General features: G+C 48.1%; 7 protein-coding genes across 7 annotated transcripts; 3 read left to right on the top strand and 4 right to left on the bottom strand.

Moving 5' to 3' along the window:
* Positions 1-1017: 1017 nt before the first annotated feature.
* Positions 1018-2752, bottom strand: FSUBG_9220 (tripeptidyl aminopeptidase; the record flags this gene model as incomplete). The annotated part of the gene is made up of 4 exons (XM_036687710.1): positions 1018-1155; positions 1206-2271; positions 2319-2360; positions 2409-2752. 4 exons carry the CDS (start codon positions 2750-2752, stop codon positions 1018-1020), a joined length of 1590 nt encoding a protein of 529 aa, XP_036535276.1.
* A 2080-nt stretch (positions 2753-4832) lies between these two features.
* Positions 4833-5801, top strand: FSUBG_9219 (Isotrichodermin C-15 hydroxylase; the record flags this gene model as incomplete). Its single annotated transcript, XM_036687708.1, has 1 exon — positions 4833-5801. One exon carries the CDS (start codon positions 4833-4835, stop codon positions 5799-5801), a length of 969 nt encoding a protein of 322 aa, XP_036535275.1.
* Positions 5802-7097: 1296 nt separating this feature from the next.
* Positions 7098-8737, top strand: FSUBG_9218 (isotrichodermin C-15 hydroxylase (cytochrome P-450 monooxygenase CYP65A1); the record flags this gene model as incomplete). The annotated part of the gene is made up of 4 exons (XM_036687707.1): positions 7098-7145; positions 7196-7288; positions 7339-7765; positions 7821-8737. 4 exons carry the CDS (start codon positions 7098-7100, stop codon positions 8735-8737), a joined length of 1485 nt encoding a protein of 494 aa, XP_036535274.1.
* A 551-nt stretch (positions 8738-9288) lies between these two features.
* Positions 9289-10983, bottom strand: FSUBG_9217 (uncharacterized protein; the record flags this gene model as incomplete). The annotated part of the gene is made up of 1 exon (XM_036687706.1): positions 9289-10983. One exon carries the CDS (start codon positions 10981-10983, stop codon positions 9289-9291), a length of 1695 nt encoding a protein of 564 aa, XP_036535273.1.
* A 3305-nt stretch (positions 10984-14288) lies between these two features.
* Positions 14289-15467, bottom strand: FSUBG_9216 (uncharacterized protein; the record flags this gene model as incomplete). Its single annotated transcript, XM_036687705.1, has 1 exon — positions 14289-15467. The coding sequence occupies one exon, from the start codon at positions 15465-15467 to the stop codon at positions 14289-14291; it is 1179 nt and encodes a 392-aa protein (XP_036535272.1).
* A 2597-nt stretch (positions 15468-18064) lies between these two features.
* FSUBG_9215 (uncharacterized protein) lies at positions 18065-19015 on the top strand (the record flags this gene model as incomplete). The annotated part of the gene is made up of 3 exons (XM_036687704.1): positions 18065-18091; positions 18147-18462; positions 18519-19015. The coding sequence occupies 3 exons, from the start codon at positions 18065-18067 to the stop codon at positions 19013-19015; spliced, it is 840 nt and encodes a 279-aa protein (XP_036535271.1).
* Positions 19016-19109: 94 nt separating this feature from the next.
* Positions 19110-20165, bottom strand: FSUBG_9214 (uncharacterized protein; the record flags this gene model as incomplete). The annotated part of the gene is made up of 2 exons (XM_036687703.1): positions 19110-19743; positions 19792-20165. The coding sequence occupies 2 exons, from the start codon at positions 20163-20165 to the stop codon at positions 19110-19112; spliced, it is 1008 nt and encodes a 335-aa protein (XP_036535270.1).
* Between the last annotated feature and the right edge of the window lie 180 nt (positions 20166-20345).

Below are 20345 nucleotides of genomic sequence, written 5' to 3'. Positions count from 1 at the left end.
TGAGCCCACTACAGCTCGTATCTTTTCCAGCACGCACACGACACGGCCAAAACCGATCAAGCAGACGCTTTTTCCAATCATTTTTGCAGAGAATTAACTCCGCTGCTACCAGAGTCGATCAGTGGAACTTGAGAAATATGCAGCAGGTATCATGTGCCGGGGCTGGACTGTGCCGTGTCAACGCACCATGGCCCTATTGGGACGATCCATGTGATGCTGGTGATGTCAAATACGAGCAATGACTGTAACCCTCTGGTAGACCTCTCTCACTTCACAGCACAACACAACAAGGCGATGCAAATCTCATGTATGTCTCAGACCTCACAATCAGCATCTAGAGTATCCATGAGTCCTATCCTATGCTTATTCAACTTATGACGCGGCCATCTCCATGCCTCCCGATTGATCGCCTCCAAGCGTCGATACCTAAATTTAGTAGTCACGGCTAAAAACTCCGACCCCACGTCGAGATCAGTTTACATCATCGTCCCCCGCATTTCCCGCCGATAATCCGGTTATGATGGAATCTCACGATACTCATGATGCGGGAGCCGGTTCATCCGCTGATTCTGCTTCCACGCGTCACATCGTCAAACACGACGTATATGCAATGCAACATGAACCAAAGTTCTCGAAAGTTGGTCACGCTTCTGTTCGGGTATCACAATCTTGACTGCCTTGATCCATAAGGTTCTGGAACTCCGCTTATTCATATAACCATGTTTGGATAAGCATACGAGCTAGACCTTTTGCTGTTTTATTTTTAACCTTGCCCGTTGTTGAAGACGGGTTCACAACATCCTAGATCCACTCCGTTTTGAAAAGGTTCATGTCTTGTTTGCTTGCATGGTTATCAGGTGGCACAGACAAGGGCGGCCGATGATGCACTAGCGGTATGCAGTTATCACTCCTTTTCTGGGAACAGACCTTTTTAATACAAGCTATATAGTGATACAAACGTCTTACAACCTTATCCTCATCTTCACCGTCTTCTGCAGCAGCACCAAGCTAACCATTTTATGCGTTGGGGAGAGCAACCTTGAAAGCGGGCATGTTGGGCTTGCACCTTGTACCAACCTCTGGAAGAGTACCGTCAACAAAGTAAGCAGCAATAGCCTCAAGGGTGCAGTTAGAAGCATGCGATGTGACTCCATGCTGTAAAATGTTAGCGTGAAATGCTGTCAAAATGATGGGGAAAGACTTACACCAACTCCCTCGTTAATCAAGAGTCGACTCTCTCTGAAACGAGAAGACACCTGCCAAGCATGGTTCAGGGAAGTGATAGGGTCGTTTGCGTTGTTGACAACAAGAACTGGGAAGCTCGTGTTGACGTTTCGAAGCGTGTTGGTATCAACGCCCTCAGCAGCGTCGAACTTCCAAGCAGCGCAGGCGACATAGTCAGCAGCGATGGCATCGCCGAAGGAGCTTCCAGCGAGATGAGCCTGATACATAGAGTAAAGGTCCTCAGGGTTGCTGACACGGAAGGAAGACTCGGAGCAAGCAATACCCTGGAATGCGTTGGTACCAAGGTTCCACTCAGATGTGTCCTCCTTGTAGATGCTGAGAGCCTTCTTATAGTCTCCGTCGAAAGCATAAGACAGAATCTCCACCACCGAGGGATAATTGAAAGGGCTTGACAGCAAGTTCATAATACCGTACTTCAATTGTTTCAGGATAGAGTTGCCAGCGTAGGGGTAGTCCTTGGATGAAAGACCATCAGGCAGAGTCTTCAGGTCCTTCAACTTCTGGAAGGTCTCAACCGTAGCATCTCTCAAATCCTCAGCAGTAGTGCTGCTACCAGAGTAGTTGGCCAGCTTGCAATACTTGGTACCGAGCTCCACGCACTCAGTGAACAAATGCACAAGCGACTTCTCAGCATCGTGAGGCCCACCAACACCAGTTGACGTGAGGTACGCATCAGCCAAGGAGTTTGAGTCAAGAAGAAGGCGACCAATGCGATCAGGAAACATAGCGGCGGCAACTTGGCCGAGAATAGTTCCGTAGGAAATGCCCCAGAAGCGAAGCTTTCCATCTTCACCGAGAGCATCGACGATCTCCATCATGTCGCGGGCAGTGAAGGCTGTGCTGAGGAAGCGGCCGTGCTCCTGCTGGGTTTCGTAGCAGGACTCGGCAATAGCTTGCATGGTCTGCCAGCCCTCGTTCTTTACGTATTCCCAGAGATCTGCTTGGGGCAGTGGTTCCAGGCTGCGGCGGGTGAGTTCAGCAGACGCATTCTTGCCACAGGCAAAGGGGATGGTTCGTCCAACGCCTCTGCGTAGAGTTAGTGTAGCTCAATTCAGTAGACGGGGAAAACATACCGGGGGTCAAATGAGATGATGTTGTGATGGCCGCCCATGATGCTAGAAACCGTGTCAGTAACTCTTGATAATGTGATAGAGGCTACTTACTCGCGGAAGTCCTGTCCGAGATAAGCGAGGGTCTCAATGCCAGAAATCCCCGGACCGCCGGGGTTCCAGAGAACGCTGCCCTTGAAAGGTTCCTTGGTAGCATTGTAGCGAATCAATTGAAGCTCAACTGTCTTATCGGACTTTTTATCCGTATAATCCAGCGGAACCTCAATAGTCGCACAATCACCAGCCTTCAGTAGCTCCTTTGCCGCATCAGGAAGATCAAGCTTACAAGGCTCCCACTTCAGCGATGATTCTGCACGGGCAACGAGCGTATCAGCACCACTTGTCGCGGTTGCAAGGCGCGACGCGCCGAGGAGGAGAGGGCCGAGGAGAGACTTCATCTTTGCTCCGACACGTTTCGAATGGTTAAAGAGAGGAGTTTGAACAAAGTCCACGAGTTCGCAGTGCACGGATGGGAAATTTCAGCGTGATATAAAGTGAAGTGAAGTGGAGGCTGCAGGGGTACAGATCCCAGCGGACGGAGACGGAGACGGAGGCGGAAGCATCCGTCGATCATGATCCTTGAGATTTAATTTAACGATTGATCCTTTTGATAATCAATCAGGTCTTGTCGTGTCATCATCGGGCGACACCGCAACAAGGACTTGTTTATGCTGTGCAACGTCGAGGGACTCAATTCAACGTAGCGCCACCGACGACTGTGGACGCAGAAAGGCAATAGAAAGAAGCAAACGTGAGTAGTCGGTCTGTTGAGACACTCGCGAACCAACAACGGCTGTCTGTTAGTTCAATCTGATAAGGCTCGGCACATCGTCCAAGTTGTCGCGCTAGGTGCATTCGGTCTCTCCTAATCTCCCGAGCCTGTCAGCAGAGAAAATTGAAGCGGAAGGATCTCTTGGCGTAAGCAAGGCCCCGACAACCTATCCATTCAGCACGTTCAATTGTCATATTGAGTACATAAAAGAGTGACAAATGCCGCGGTCTTTTGCAAATTATCATGCGGCGATATGGCCCCAATCAAGTAAGCAGGCCGTCAGCTTGAAGGGCAGCTGAGGACCAAGAGTCTTAACCTGGCCAGCCATGGATCAACAGCATGCGGAAGAGATTGCAGCATGAGGGCAAACGCCGAGTTACAAGATGTTGTAATTAACAAAAGGGAAAAAGAATGCGGTTTATGTGGATCGAACACATGACCTTCAGATATCGTTTGATATTGATTGAAGTTTTTACTTCAGTCTGACGCTCTCCCAACTGAGCTAAACCCGCTGACTAATAACTTGTATTCCTCGAAACTCAAATACAAAACTATAGTCGTGACGTTCCTTACTGGAAGTTAATGATCCTCTATCCATACGTTTAGCTATTATTGCTTGCTCACTTATGGCTCGAGATAAAGTTTGTATTAAAAGATTGTGATTTGAGGTCTTGATTAACCTAGAAGTTCGGAGATTCACGCAGACAGTGACCCGGCTTTGCGAGTCGTGTGACTGTATCGCTATACCTCGAAGTACAAATCATAATGGTTCCTGCATCCCGGATTGAAGCCAGCATCGCACCCAGGACATCGGTTGCCGCTCCCAAGATATTCTACGATGGTCAGTTCTAGGCGACAGTTGCCGCACAAGACGGCCAACTCATGCTGCTCTGCCTTGGGCCAGACTTGGTTGGGATGTCCTGCTAACTCTTCATGGCAGCTAATACAGCCGTAGTACTCCATGCAGCATTTGTGCCGGATGGCAATGATGTCAAGACCCGAAGACCAATGTTGGCACTGAAGCTTTTGGCTGATATTCACTCCATGGACAATTCGTGATGATTGCGCTGGGGATATTGTTGATTCGTGCTGCGGCATTTAATGCGCCCGATGAATCTTGTGGAAATTGATGATGTAGGGGTGAGTTAAAGCAAGAGGGTTGTGCAAAAAACAATGTTTCGTTCAAGCGACTTCCATGTATTGAAATCGGGAGAAGAACTGAACTGAGACGGACAGTACAAGGTTGCAAGGTCGTTGAGAGAGCGCCGTTGGTGTTTGGGGATTGTTAGTGGACCGATAAGGAAAGATGCAATTATAGCAGTAAACACGGCTTTATCTTATCGCCTACTATTTTCGGCCTAACAACAAGCCGACGGGCGGAGCCGATGCATGAACACTGGGTTGATCCATCCAAGAGGGCAGACAAAGAGCCTTTGAATGGTTTTGGGACATAGCAATGGAGCAAATCAGGAACACAACAATGTTCACATACTTGACATGAATGGTAAGCTCCGTTCAAGCAATCTACCAGAACGTTAAGTCAAAGCATTGTCCAAGGAATAAAGGCCTTCCTGGTTGTTGAGGATGACCCGCATGATATCTCAGACAAAGACCTGCCATAGTAATAAAAGAAAGATAACCCGATGACTGCCACAGTCGATTATTCCAAACATTCAAACGTCGAAATATCCTGACATCCAACAAAAATGCACAGAAACAACCCCACTACACAATACCCAGAACCAGATGATGATGAGGAATGGCCTGTTGGCGGGTGGCATTGGATCCTGCCATTCTTCCTGTTCCTCATGTACATCGAAATCGGCAGTTATCTCAGCACATCATATGACAGTGTGTGTATGGAACGAAATCCCCTACCGATCCAAAGATTCGGTAAATGGGCGTCAAAACTCGACGACATCAAAATTGATATCCGTAATATTATACAGGAAGTAAATGACAAAGAGACATCACGGACTCTTGACGCAATTTATATACCTGCGGATACTGCTACCAACCTTCGAAAGGAAAATCAGCAGCTGAAACAAGCCATTGGCTGCAACTTCGACGAAGAGAGACTTTTACAAATCGCGAAAGACAGCATGGAACAGAAACTTCTAAGCTACCCCGAGAATACTGACGTTCTTTCCAGAGAGGATCACATATTCAGCCGAGCCTATATATTACTCAGCCGGTTACAGAAGCTACAAGAGCCCAGAAGAGAGATCTGGGCCAAGCTCAGTGGCCAGTTCCGGCAAGACCTCAGCAAGATCGCCCATAGTGTATGCTATGCTTCTGCACAACTAGAAGACCTTGCCCGAGAAGCTAAAACGTTCAATAAACCGACGCTGCGACAATTGCAAAAGGTAAGTGTTGCTACATACATCCTTTGCCAAGAGAGTCGTAGCGATGCTCACAATCTCAATGAGCTTGTCGATCAGCTTGGCGTTCAACTGTCACTTATTGAAACAACGACAAAAAGGGCCAGTGGTCTTTTTCGTGACACTTTTGCGACAAAACCAGGTGTAGCAATACTATGGAAGTATTGGATGGCTGAACGGATGATGACAGAGGACGAACTTGACAGCTACGAGGCTGGACGGATGATGATTGGAAGAAGTGTGATTAACATGCTGGATGGGGGGTTTGTTTTGCCAGAGCCGGCCTCATGGTGAAGCAGACCCAGTTTGGGTGCGGCGGAATGGATGAAGACTTCCGCGACCCAATCACATATCTCTCGAGAAGCGATTCTTTGGTCCTGCCAATGACTTTACGACAAGGTGCGGGGGTAGAAAGATAGTGGTAGTATTGGGTATTATCACGGAGAAAGATATCCGGCAGAGTTCCATACATCGTAGTAATTACACCTATCGCCTTACTTACTTACCATTATTGTGAATATGCATGTAAGAACCAAGCATCCATTGCGGAATGCCTGTTTCATCGGAATCGAAAAAGGACGAATATAAGCGAATCAAGCAGATATGCAGGTGACACGATAAGATACACCATTGGATATTGCCAACATGTGAGTGCAAAGACAACATGCGCTTTCACTATCTTGCAGGCGCCTTGATAGCCTATCAAAGCACTTGCTTAGCACTGTTGGTGGGAAGCATCGCAATAATCGCCCATTCGAGCGCTCAGCTTGTCGCCAATGGCACGCAAACAATACGCATATGCAACAATAGACGAGCTTATTACTCCAACGGGTGAAACATGCATACACTCGGTGGGCGCCAAAAGTCTATTAGCATATGATACGTGTGAGGCGTGTGATGTCTTTGCTTTTGAATAGGAACAGTGCATGAAGTCGTTGAGAATGAGGTCGACCCCGCAGCTATGAGGCGACTATAGTGCTTATTCTGGGTGATGAGAGAGGATATCAGAGGGTGAATGGTTACCACTCGTTTGATGGCGAGGGGTAACTGGTAGTATGTGATGTGATGATGGACCAAACGGTGTTATAGTCTATATTTCATGTTGATACGCAGATTTTGACGTTAAACCGGCATTCGCTTGCCTTATTGTATGTCAATAGCCTTAAGCTGTAAATACCGGACTCTCATTCATCTTGAACGACCCCTTCGCTGCACTATACAATGACTCAGTCCAGACTCCAGCGTACACGTTCCTCCTTTCGTTGAGACATATTGAGGTCAAGATATCAGGTCATATCAGAGCCTTTAAGCTTGGTAATGATTACGACCCTGCCTTGGTAGCCACTCTTGAGTTGCAAACGCATCACCGATTGTTACGTAGAGACCGTTGGTGGAACCTGATCACGCCGCATGATGCAAGTTTGCACCCTATATGCACTAATAGTCACACACGATGATCCCCTTCATCAGGAAATACGAACGCCACAATTTGGAGGTTGCAAGAAGGATATATGGTGGACGAGACTCTGTTTACGACGACAGCGAACCACCCTCAACCTCACCTAGCCAAGCGATTCTAAGCCAGCCGTCATGCTCAACCTCTCAGTTTCTCAAGGGCTTATGCTTTCTGGTGCCACTGTATGTACATTCTTTCATCTGCCTAACACTTACTCACGCTTCTGGTGCAGTTTGTATCGTGGATCATCGGCGTTATCATCTACAGGTTGTACTTCCATCCTCTCGCAAAGTTCCCAGGACCCAAAATAGCTGCTTGCAGTGAGGTAAAGTCCTCCTGGCTCCCTATTCCCTTCGTAACTAAGACCTTTAACAGTTTTGGTTCCTGTACAATTGGGCCAGTGGGTACTATGTTCATAACATTAGAGACCTGCATCGCAAATACGGCGATGTTGTCCGAACCGCCTCCAACGAACTCAGTTTTAGGTCTTCAGTCGCACTCAGAGACATCTATAATCATGTATCCAAAGATAGATCTACGTTCCTGAAGAGTGACAACTTCTACACTGTTGATCCGTTTGTCACACGCCCTGACATTGTGTTCACTAGAGATCCACAAGATCATCGGCTGCAGCGAAGATCTCTCGCCCATGCATTCAGTGCAAAGGCCTTGAGGGATAATGAAGAGTCTGTACAGCTTCACGTCAAGTTACTCCTAGAACGGCTTGGGCAGAATGCAGGACCTGGGACAGGAGGAGCTAACATGTCAGAGGTCTTCAACTGGTTGACCTTCGACATTATCGGTAAGTAGTCTCTTCAGCACCCGTTATCACCGACAAGCCTGACCAGAATCCCAAGGCGATCTGACTTTTGGCGAGTCATTTGACTCGCTGAACCAATGGAGACCTAGCGAATGGGTAACTTGGGTTCTTGGGTTCATCTCGTCGCTCACTTTTCTCCCCTTCATCAACCGATTCAAGATCCCAATGACACTAGCCGTTTCTGTGATGCCAAGCTATCTTAAAGAGAAGATCGATATCCATACAACTGAAAAGATCAAGAAGCGAATCGGAATGGGAAACTCCCGTGACCGTGAAGACTTCTTCGCTTATATCCTAAGGAAGGAGAGTGATAACCTGGATCTTGTTCATCTGCGTGAGCAGGCCAAGGTTCTCATGATCGCGGGATCTGAGACGACAGCAAGCCTTCTTTCTGCCACAACTTATTATCTGCTGAAGAACCCTGAGAAGCTGGCCAAGCTTCAGACCGAGGTGCGCTCAGTGTTCTCGTCACGAGACGACATCACGGGTGATGCTGTAGCTCATCTTCCATACTTGAACGGCGTCATTGAAGAATGCCTTCGCATCTTCCCTCCAGTCCCATTTGGTCCCCCGCGTGTCTGCACAGGGGCCACTATCGATGGACACTACGTCCCCAAAGGCGTTGTTGTATCTGTTGATGGATTCGCAACAACGCATGATGAGCGCAACTTCACTCGACCAGATGAGTTTCTGCCAGAACGATGGATCGGCGAGGGCTTTGGAGATCGGAAAGAGGCTAGTAAGCCCTTTTCACTTGGCCCTCGAGGTTGTCTCGGTATAAATCTTGCGTACCTAGAGGCGAGGGTTACAATGGCCTCGCTCGTTTGGAAGTACGATTGGGAGCTTGTTAATCAGGATCTCGACTGGCTCGCGAATGTAAAATTGCATCTGATCTGGCAGAAGCCGAAGCTCATGGTTCGCTACCATCCACGAGACGAAGTAGCAGGTACTTGAAAGTATCTGACACAGCACATAAACAGAGCACCTGACAAGGAGTCATTCGAAGACTTTGAGGGTCTCACTCGTTACCATCTCTACTCATTCCTTCAAAGCTTCGGGCAGCGGCGCGAAGAATGATCATGTTATGCACCAGGAAGGTCGCATCTTATGTATGTTCATAATTATAATGTAGTTCAGAATAGTTTGTTAATTTGAACGGTCGGACTGAAACGCTCCAATGCTAAATTAGCTCGTCTGCCATTCTTTGTGGCGCACTACTTCAGCTGATCGGCGATTATACGAACTTCGAACACGGAAGGGAAATTCCTTATCGTCAGAGGCGTTTTTAGACTTGGACGCCCTGTCAGGGGGTTAGCGCCTCAATAGTTGTCCAAGATTGCTGATCTATCATTGAAGTAATATGGTTTCTATCATGATGTCAAGACTTCAGGCCTCAATTTCCCCTTATCTGGAGTATACACTGGTCACGCTTAGAGATAAGAAAAAGATGTATGATCCTATTAAAATAAATTAATTATGCAAAAATGGTATCAGAACTCGCTAGTCTATGAAAGCACAGCCTTGTCGGCCTTGAGTCTCGCAATCACTGTGGACATATCCACGTCTTGGATATTCACTCCCTGGTCGATGGCAAGGCACGCCGCAGTAGCAGCACCCTGGCCCATGACCATATATGTAGGCTCCATGCGGATAGCTGAGTACGCGATGTGAGTAGCACTCATGGTAACAGGGTTGAGGAAGTTTGTCGCGTCGCTAGGCTTGGGGAGAAGAGCCTGAAGAGGAATGTTGAAGGGGTTGGGAGTAGCGATGTGGACTTTGCCCTCGTCACGGATCTCTCCGTTGACGACGATTCGCTCGACTTGGTGAACATCGAGAGAGTAAGCACCCATGCCGATGCTGTTATTTGGTCGGGATGGGGGAGTCTGGATATCGCTCTGGCGCATGGTGTAGACACCGTTCATGCGACGTCCTTCTCGGATGTAGATCTCATAAGGCCAGTTTCCGTTCTTGGTGTACTCATCCTTGGCGTATCCCCATTCATTGACTCTGTCACGCAGAGACTTGGGAATACGGGGATGATTGGCCATGGCCCAGAAGAAACCCTGAGTATAAGACTTGTGTTCAAGGTAGACCTGTCTGCGCTTGTCATAAGACCAGAGAGCGTAGTTGCCATCATCATCGTAGTTGGCACCAATCATGTCAGTACTGACTTGACTCTGAGCATTAGAATCAGTTTTGATATTCGGCATGAGCTGTGATGTGAAAGGAGTTCCAGTGTATCCAGATTCGTAGTAACGGAAGAGGAGCTCATAACGAGACTCAACGTAGTCGGCGGGCTTGGTGAAGGGGATTCTGTTGTTTGTCTGCTTCGTGAGAGTCATGCGGAAGTTGTAAGACTGAAGGCGATAGTCGTCGCCCTTGCCCTTGATAGAGACGGCATCCTTGACAACCCGGCCAACACCCTCGATGAGGCCACTGCTTGTATTGCCCTTCTTCTTCCAGGGGTCAACCTTTGAGAGCTGATCAGTGCCACCAGGTCGGAAGCCAGCAGCATCTTCGTTGTAGTCACTGATACTCTCACGTCCAGTGCTGTATGAGATACCGGCGGCCTCCATGAGATCACCTTCGTAGCTGGCGTCGATGAACATCTTGCCCTGGAAGACACTTCCCTTGGTAGTTCTGAAAGAGGTGATTTGGCCATTCTTCTTGGTCACACCGCTGCTGGATCGATCAATGGGTTGGTTGCGGAAGATAGGGACCTTTCCATCCTTCATCCACTTCTCAAGAATGGACTCAGCAACCTTGGGTTCAAAAGTCCACTGAACCTTCTTGCTCTCGTCAATAGCAGGGCCGGGCTGGGCTCCAATCTTTCGTGCAATATAATTGGCGCGAGTCTCCTGTGTCCATGGGCTGGTCTTCTGGTAGTAGGTATAGACCTTGCCGTAAAACTCCCTGGCAATGCCACCAATAGAGCTTCCCTTCTTGGAGTCTGTCCATCCGAGACCCGATGTTGTCAGACCACCCAGCGTGTTACCGGGGAAGACGATAGCAACACTCTTCTTCATGCGCTTGGTCTGCACAGCAGCAGCTATCGCAGCGACTGTGTTGCCATAGATGACGACATCATACTGGACATCTGCTCTTTCGGCTGGGGCAGCTGAAGCAGTTGTCATGAGGTACGACACCATCAAAAGGGTGAAGATGAAGATGAGGAGACGATTCCTCAGTAGAGCTGCCATTTTGGTTAACAAGCGCATATGACCTTGCAGCTTGAAGGTGATTAAGAGAGTGAAGAGGTAAAGGAGGGAAAAGAAAACAAGGTATTAAGGTAAAATGAGTGGCGTGGAAGTTTGATGGCCGAACAGGACGCCCACGACCAAACAAGGGAAAGATTCAGATGTCAATGGTTTTATGAGCGATAGCAGTGACATGCAGTGGCGGGCCAGGGGTTGAGTAGCTAATCTTGAGCACAGAAATAAGGTAGCGAGCGACATCTCGTATTTCTAGGAAAATAAAAGAGGCCAATTTGGTGACCAACAGATTTAACCTCCGGGGTCTAGGCCGCAAGAGTCTGTTGGTCACATTCTAACCAAGACTACTCTCGCCGTATTACGGCATGGGCATACCAATGGAACAAAAAGAAAAGGCTAGACCGTAGGCAAAGCATATCCTGCGGTGTGAGCGTGGATCTGGCTGAATACCAAGGGAGAATTGGGTTGTTGGGCAGTGCAGCTGTAAATCTTGGCCCCCTCCCTTACCTCGAGACTATTGACAACGCTATCGACACTGGACAAAAAATAAGCGTCAACTTACAGTGGCCGAGGAGCTTGAATGGATGGGCCCAGACGGGCGAGGGTCTGTGTGTCTGGGCTTCTAAATCGAGGTCGTGCCTTGTAAATTGCCATTCGCGCAACCTTCGTATAAACGACCGAGCAGGCATTGTGTGGCAGCCGACCAAGATAGGAAAAGGCCGATCACCTCGACTCAAAGCCAAGACGGTCGGTTAATTATTCAGTGAGCAAGGCAAGGCAAGACAAGACTCAAGAGGGAGGGAGGGAGGGAGAGGAGAGCGTGTTGACTGTTGAAGATTTTCGGCCCTTGTTAGAAATGGGGTTAGTTATGAGCCCTTGATTAGCGTCATGGTTCAGGGGTTGTTATGCAGAGAAGAGGGGGGGAACGGGTTCCGGACTTTCAACTGTTGCGTAGCGAAGCGCTAACTTATTGAGTTTTAGTGCACTCAGCGTGCTACGGTTCCGGCTAAGGTGCCGTTTTGGCGCTGCTGAATCTGAACTCTGATACGATTTTACAGGGGGCATTCCCGGTACGTACCCAGAAGACCTCGTAAAACTCAATGGCCTCATTTTACTTGCATCGCGACTGTCAACAAGGGACAATCGTGAATTATCATTTAATCAGCGGCATCTCCGTTCATTATTTTCTCTCTACATAATGACGAGCTAGAACTGTTGGCTCTAGAAAGATCATCGTTCGATAGTCTGGCTTTCTCACCAGTCACCTTGGAGGCTATCATATCACTAATGTACCTACATTGTCGATCGCTTACCTACAGCAACAGGTCAGCCAACTTCATGATCTCATCTTCGACAATCTCGACCTTGACCTGGACCTTGCCCTGAGCCTGAAAGCGTTGGTCGGCTTACAGACCCTCTCTTCTCTATCACGGCAGCCTCGGCATCTGAATGTCACCCAACTGGGATTGTCACTGTTGAATCAATAGCCTTCAGGTTGACCAATTACAGGGCACTTAGCGCCAAATAGCGCTCCTCCTGGCGCAGCTGGGTGTGGTTCGGGCTAACGTAATAGAGGCTGACGGTCGCGCACGCGCTCAATGTCAATCAATCATTTCTCGCTCGTGAAGCGGCTGCCCTTACCGAAGCGAAACGCCACATTTAGGTCGCTCGAATTACAAAATCTCGATGAAATGAAGCATGCGATTTTCAGTTGTGGATGTGTCGATCAACGCTGCAAACGTTGATCACAACGTCGTTTGCTTTCTAAACTTTTGCCCGTTGACTTTGGCTATTGACACCGACTCTTCTTGGCAATTGTTCAGCCGCAGCAGTCTTGCACAAAACCGCACAAGGCTAGCTGTGCTCTTTATTGACTGCATTGTTCGAGGCCAGTCTTTTGTGCTGGCTTATCAAATAGCCTGCTTTCACGCCCCCTCATAGGTCAATGCCCTTTACGACGTGTACAAACTTGGATGGGCAATTGAAGACCCCATCACACTTTTACCAGGATTTAGAGCTTGCATTGGTCCCATGCCAAATCCGGCCGAGACCCTCATGGTGCTTTTGCTCCTGGAAATCTGCACCTGTAAGGCACAGTCCTCAGGGTCGAGATTCCTGGCCGAAACTGATCGGAGACTCGGTCTAACAATCCTGCGGGCACGGACGGATAAGCTCTACAGACAGGGCCGGCGGTCGACAAACTTCGAGATACGAGTTTGCGTCTTGGCAGTGTAAGCTTAAACATGATCACCACTTAAACCTGCAGGACAAGGTCACCTGCTTCACCACGTCATGCTTACTTTGTGTGATAAGAACAAGGGACTTGCTTGGTGTCTGTTGCGTAGTGCTTTAGGCAGACGGTCCCTTTGTGCATATCGAGATAAGGTACAAGCGAACTGGCCGAAGCGAGTGCGCCAAGATCGATCCATCAGCAGATGGATTCACAGCCCTACGCTCCCAAGACTCGGCTCTTTCCTGTTTCAGTAACATGTCAGTCGCTTCTACTCTGCCCGGCGGATTGCTACACTGCCATCACCTTTTCCGGAACGTCAGCACGGTTCATTTCTTAGCAAGACACCCTATTAACGGCCACGTGGGCGTCTAAGACGTGGCTGTGTAGTGAAACAATCTCATATCCGTATTTCCAATGGCGATTAGGTTCACCAACTTCGTATATGCATCATAACGGGTGGCTGAATAAGGTTAAAAATGCTACGCTAGCGGTCTCAGTTCATAAAGGGTTATATCCTGTTCACCTGAACAGGCTCTTCGCAAGGCAGTGAGCTCCAAACTACAATGAAATCAGGCTGTTCGTAGACTCTCGGCAACATCTTGTTCAAGCAAACGTTAAGCTATGTCGTTCTTGGCGTTTCTCATCATGGCTGCCAAGGGCTTGAAATAGAGACATTTCGCAATAAAAATCGGCTAAGACAGTCTTGCATTAAGCTGGATTTCAGCAGAACAGTCTGTGTATAGAATAGGACTACTACTATCCGAGTCAAACTCAAGAGAAGAAATTACGCACATTTAATACCCTTCAAATTAGCATCAGTAACGGAAAGCACGTATGTGTCTCATAATTTTTCATCTTTTTTTGTATTTTCATAGTTTCATCTCTAATCCATGGCTACACATACTGTCCACAGTAAGCCCATTATCCTGTAATACGCAAGATGGCTCCTGTGTCATGTACCTAGTAAGAGATAGTCCAAGCTACCAAACCTTGACCCCAACCAAATCTCAGAAATAAGAAGCAACCTGCGAAGAAGTTTAATAGAGGCAAATCTCATTGATCACTGTAAGCCTTCAGCCATAATCCCAACTCCAGCGTTTGGGCCCGGCCAGTACGCGGTGCCTGGTGCTCGATCTGCAATGAAATGGATCTGGCCACCAGGTCGCACAAGGTTCTTGAAGAGGAATAGATAGTTGATCGCTCTGCCATGTGTGGCGTCATATCCGAGATCAAGATTGTTCTCGAGATAGGTAACCCAAGCTTCCTCCCCTGCTTCTCCATTTGGAGTCATGTAATCAAACCTGGCTCGACATGGGGTACCCAGGAGTATCAGTGTCTTGAGATTGAGATGACGCGCCATCTTGTTGATCTGAACTCCCATTAGAGGTGACTTGTGGTGCATCATCTGTTGAGTCATATCAATACAGAGTGTTTCGAGATTTGTCAGTAGTTCCCATCTGGGATGCAACGGAGAGCTTCGAAGCACGTCTCGATAGATAATCAGATGCGCGCTCCATCTATTGACATCTTGCACAGTGACTAGATTGTCTGCGAGCTGAGTAAGAGTATCCAAGACATGGCCTTCGGAGAGATTGCTTTCTCTAATCATCAGATGCTTCATTTTCTCGCAGGCCAGCTTTTCATCGTCTGGCCGCAGACGGTGAGTCAATGCGCTTTGATTTCTCGTGATACCGGTGAGAGGTCGAATATCGTCGTCGCCACCAATCTCAATGGGAACTGTCGCGATGAAATGTCTGTTGAGTAAATCATATCCGACATATCGAATGTTGATAAACTTGTGGGGATCATAGTAAGGAGGGAGTGCGTGTTTATCCAGGTTCAGAACTGGGTTGGCTATGTCTTCATCGAGACCAAGCTCAGCTACGACCGTACGTTTCGTGAGGTGGCTGATTTCAAGCTCAAGGGAATAGTCATCCGAAGGATCAAACGGGAGGGCGGGTGTGTCTGCAGGCCGGATAAGTCCCGCGACGCAACGATGCTGCATCGGAAGAGCCTCTAGCCTTCCACGAGACAATGCCCCGTCTGTCTGTTTCTCGCCACGGGTGTAGATGACCGTCGTATGGTCTTGTAAGCCGCCGTCACATTGCAGCATGCCTCTGGAAAGATGGTTCACTAGGCAGACAGGCGTCTCTTCAGACTCTTGTATGATTCGAAGGCTGAGCTCCGGGGGAAGAAAGGGGATGCTCCGACGTGGAGTTGCACCTGTAGACTGAGACATGATGTAGGACTGGATGAGATGTTCTTGTTGATCTGGTGATGTAAATCTCAGGGCGGAAGAATTGGTGAGGAACGAACGGTTCTGGTATGCAGTGACCGATGAATGTGTCGAATGTCGGAAGACTGTTGTGTTGTCTGATCGGATGAGGATAGAATTCCAATAGTTGGCGGGCAGAAGACTATATTTGTAGGTGCGAATCTGAAACGACTGGCAGCATCTCGTTCACGAGTTGACGCAGAAGAACCAGTGGTTGTTCATGACGCTGCCAAACAAAGTTGCCCATTATACTGCCACTGCCTTCACTGTCAGTCGTCACGGCTCCTCTGTCAACTAATTGGTTGCCAAGGTTGTGAACCTCTCGCCGCCTCTGGGAAACAGAGCGTAAGTGTTCGAGTGAACGTTTGTTTGACTCCATAAGACGATGAATCAGTGTCGCGACTGAACGCACAATCGAGATGAACAAAAGCTCAACAGAGACACTGACCAGCACATACGACCATACCCACTGTTGAGAATTCGGGATCCCGTCCGCTCTCCCATAGACAAGCCAGTGAGGGGCGGACTAGTAGTTGGGTCGGTGATGACCAGCGAATACCCGCTGTTGTATGTTCTTTTTTTGTAGACAGCATGAACATGTATAAGGTCTTGATATTTTACTGACTTGTAAAGTCACATCAAGCCCGCGAGCTAGCAAGGGAATGTGTTCAACCTGGCTACCATTGCAACAGGATGTTCAACCCATGGTTCATGGGAAGTGAAGGGGCCATGTTCTATATTCTCCCTAGTTGATAACAGTTATTGCACAGCATAGTCAAGGAGGGTTAGGAGGCAAGTTCAATTGGCGCTTCTGCGGTGACATAAAATCCCCTTGCATCTCCGCCAAGCATATACTAGTGTTCATTGACATAAGTTACTATTGTTCCTCACTAATAACAACCTAGTTCAGTATCCAGCAAGAGGTTTTATACAGCACTAGGGACAGAAGCTCCAGACCTGACCTGCATAATGTCCAAATAAAACTCCGAGCTATTTTTATCATCATGGTCTAAACGATCCCCTAGTTAGACGCCGGCACAAAACATTAAAAATTGCAAAAAATAAAAACGAGGTATAATGGCGGAATTAAACCACCTACAATGGACGAACAGGGAATCGAACCCTGGACCACTCCCAGATTATTCAGATGAATTATGCTAAGGGAGTATTATACCACTAAACCATTCGCCCGAAGGATAGAAGTTTAGCTGTTATTAACGCTAAACAAGGAAACTCGCTCGGCGAATTGACAACCCCTCTCAACCGAACTGCGCCTGCATCCATGACAGCGATCATCTTCAGCTGTACACAGTTGAGTCCATAGCAATTACCCTTGGCTAGGTAGGTACTAAATATCTTATGCGTAGATGGCCTCAACCGAAGATGTCTTAATCGAGGTTGCTACCAGAAGTTGTGAGGTCTTGAGTGTCGAGCGAGAGGCCAAGACATAGTAGTCTTGGCGGTCAGCGATAGCTTTCTATATGTATGTATATATGTATCAAAAAGTCAAAAAACAGCTCGACGTCTCTGCGACCTCATCCCACATTCACTTTGGCCTTACAGCTGCCTTGTTAATAGATAAGAGTTTTGAATAAGCAGGTGGAGATTGCTGAGGGAGCCACGTGATTCTCAGGCAGCAGTAGCTATTCTAAGGTGCTGCTTACATCCGCTATCTTGTCAGCAACCGCTTTGTAATATCTACCTTACTCACAATTTCTGCTTCACAAGTTTCCTCAGTTTTTCTAGACTGTTGCTCTTGAGATGGTTAATTATGGTGTCTCTCGCGCGTGCGAGACATGCAAAAAGCGGCGCAAAAAGGTTCTGTGATCTGATCTCCATCAAGACAAGCTTGCTAATCATTTGTGACAGTGCGATGAGACTCGCCCAGTGAGTACCAAACAGGCATAGCCTGTAACTAATAAACACTAACGCAGGATTCAACAGGCCTGCCTTCGCTGCGTCAAGTCTCGCAGGCGATGTCCTGGTTATAAAGACGACACCTCGTTGTTATTTCGACACTATCAACCCACAACGCCGCCGTTAGAGTGGTGGCATCCAAGCAATGACTTCATACTTGAAGCTACTGCGCTTGATAATTTTCTTGATAATATAGTGGTGCAGTCTCGTGATCGAAGCCATTCACGTGGCTTTCTCGATGGAATGCATTATCTCTTTGCTACTTCTGCTCCAACTTCGACTTTAATGAGAGCTGCCAGAATTGTTGTTCTCTCTTCACTCGCAAACCGTTATAGGCGAGACTCGCTGATAAGTTTGGTTCGGAGACAGTATGGACAGGTCTTGGTTGATTACACTATAGATTTGTCGCAGCAAGCTACGAGTCCATCTCTAGAGCACTTCTTCACCGCAGTCCTATTGGGTTTATACGAGGTTAATTCCTACCAGCCATGCGATAATTTTTCGTTAACCAGTATTAGCTTGTAGCAAGTGACAATGCCTCTCCGGCCAAGCATCTAGTTCATGTTCGAGGGCTCGCGTCCATCCTTTCAAAAGGCATTACGTACTCAGCACCAGAATCGAAAGTCAGCATATATTCTCCCGGAATGCGTCTTGTCACAAAAGGCACCATGGTATGTATTTCGTTATCTATCAAGGACAAATCCATGCTTACATCTATATCCTCAGACTCAGCAAACAGGCACTGGTATTCTGTGCCCTCCTCTTGATGATACTTATCGTCGATCTCTAGATGACATTATCATCCAGATGTCGCCTCTGACAAGTCGAGCGGAGAAGCTGCTCTCTGGTCCCTCTCCTCCCGCGTTGGAGCTTTTAGAGCTTCAAAGAGACTTATTGGCGATTGATGACGAGATTACATACTGGGCTTATGACCGGCCCCCTAGCTGGAACCCAGAAGTGGTCGGTGAAGTCTGGATAGATCCAGCAATATCAGATGAAGCTACGTTCTATTGTACCGGCCCAGTTGAGAAATACTTCGATAGTGAGCTTAAGCTCCGACCACATTTACATGAGTTTGAAGCTAAATTTTCTCAACAGTTTATCTCGCAGCTGCATGGAACTCCTGGCGTTCGATACATGTCATCTATCTTGACCATCTCATACATATTGCCAATTCCCTTGGGCAATATGAGCTTGTTCCTCTATATAAAGAACGAATTGATGACCTGGCTGCGGGGATCAAGGCGTCCATCCCATTCCATCTATATCAAGATGTTGTGACCTACATTCAACAAGCAAACGCCGGGAATCCCTTTGTCCACTCAGACCGACTGGTTGGGGGCCTACTACTTCTCCATCCTATGTATGCCCTTGCTCGCTGCACCATTGTTGATGGCGCAACCAGAAAGTACATATCCAAGACTCTGAGATGGATCGGGGATGAGATGGGAATTCGACACGCGATCATTCTTGCCGATGGCCTACAGCTTGACATGCAAGGACCTTCTTCGATGCAGAGCTCCAAAATCACCTTCATCGATGCACTCGATGGGCATTTCCTGATTACCGCGAGCATGATGTTAGAGCCTCGATAGGTCCCAGGAGCTGTTTGAGATGAAGTGCCTCCGCAGTGCTCTGCTGGAAAGGTCTACAGAACCTAGCATAAAGACCATTGTGTTCGCTTATAGACTATAGAATTGATGCAAAACGTAGCATTCCCTTACTTGCAACGTGGTCATGTTCATCTCGATCCGTACTGAGACTGACGTCCTCACAACTGCTCGCAAGCTCAAGTTGCTCCTTGCACTTCTGCTCTATCAACCTCAATGCATCACTTCCGAGAATGACTCTCACCGGCTCCGGCCTTCCAGCACTGGCGCCTTCAACCTTAACGCAATCCACGATGCGCTCTGAAAGCTTGCTGATATCACCAGGTACATTCGGACCAATATCCGAAATGAACACGTCCATCAACTCCTCAAACCCGGGATTATAGGCATCTATAGCGGGCTTGTACTTCCCAAAGCCTTCGACTGAGCCTTGGCGAGGTTGACCCAGCTGAGACGGGAAGCCACCAGGTTCAAAGATGATGCATCGAATGTTGAAGCGGCGCACCTCTTTAGCCAAGCATTCAACAAAGGCACCCAGGGCAGCCTTAGAAGCGGCGTAGTGGCCTAAGAATGGCAACGGCCCCCAACCCACGCCAGCTCCAATGAAGGCGATGGTGCCGCTCTTTTGGGCTCTGAAGTAAGGCAGGATAGCTTGAGTGACATGTAACGTTCCAAAGAGGTTGACGTCGAAAACGTTACGCACAAAGTCGTCGCTGCGAGACGGTTAGTATCTACCTCCAATGCCAGGTTAGGTGACCTACTCTGCCTCCTCAATACTCTTAGGTGCCGAAATGCCAGCATTGTTCAAAAGAACATCGATACGACCCCAAACATCCCATGCTTCTTTTATTTTCTCGGTGATCTCAGCTCGAGGCGCAGTGGCATCAAGATCAAGAAGAAACACATTGTCAGACTGCAAATGCTTGAGACGTTCCGTTGCCCCTCTCCCCGTTGCGATGACCTTATCACCTCTCGTGGTGAGATTTTGCACCACTGCGGCACCGAGGCCCGAAGTAGTAGCTGTTACTAGCCATACTGATTGAGGCATGTTGGCTGACTGCTGGAAGAGGCTTCCTACTACGCAGATAGTGACAGATGATACTACTTGTACTGAAGAGAAGGGAATAATGAGCATCGTGACAGCTCGCTATCGAGTAACCAGTCCAACCAAAAGTCCACCCGTTTTGGGCAGGTGCACCCATGCCATTCAGCCCTGAAGCCCCTACGATGGGTCATGGTCCCGTCTACAAGACCCATTTCTCTTGTTCATTGGGTCAGTTGCGATAAATACCAGAACAGCGCAAAGCTAGCTTGT

The sequence above is a fragment of the Fusarium subglutinans genome, assembly GCF_013396075.1.
Source record: "Fusarium subglutinans strain NRRL 66333 chromosome Unknown NRRL66333_c0000138, whole genome shotgun sequence".
Classification (NCBI taxonomy): domain Eukaryota; kingdom Fungi; phylum Ascomycota; class Sordariomycetes; order Hypocreales; family Nectriaceae; genus Fusarium; species Fusarium subglutinans.
Note: the sequence above shows the minus strand (reverse complement) of the source record. Positions and strands in the feature narration are given on the sequence as shown.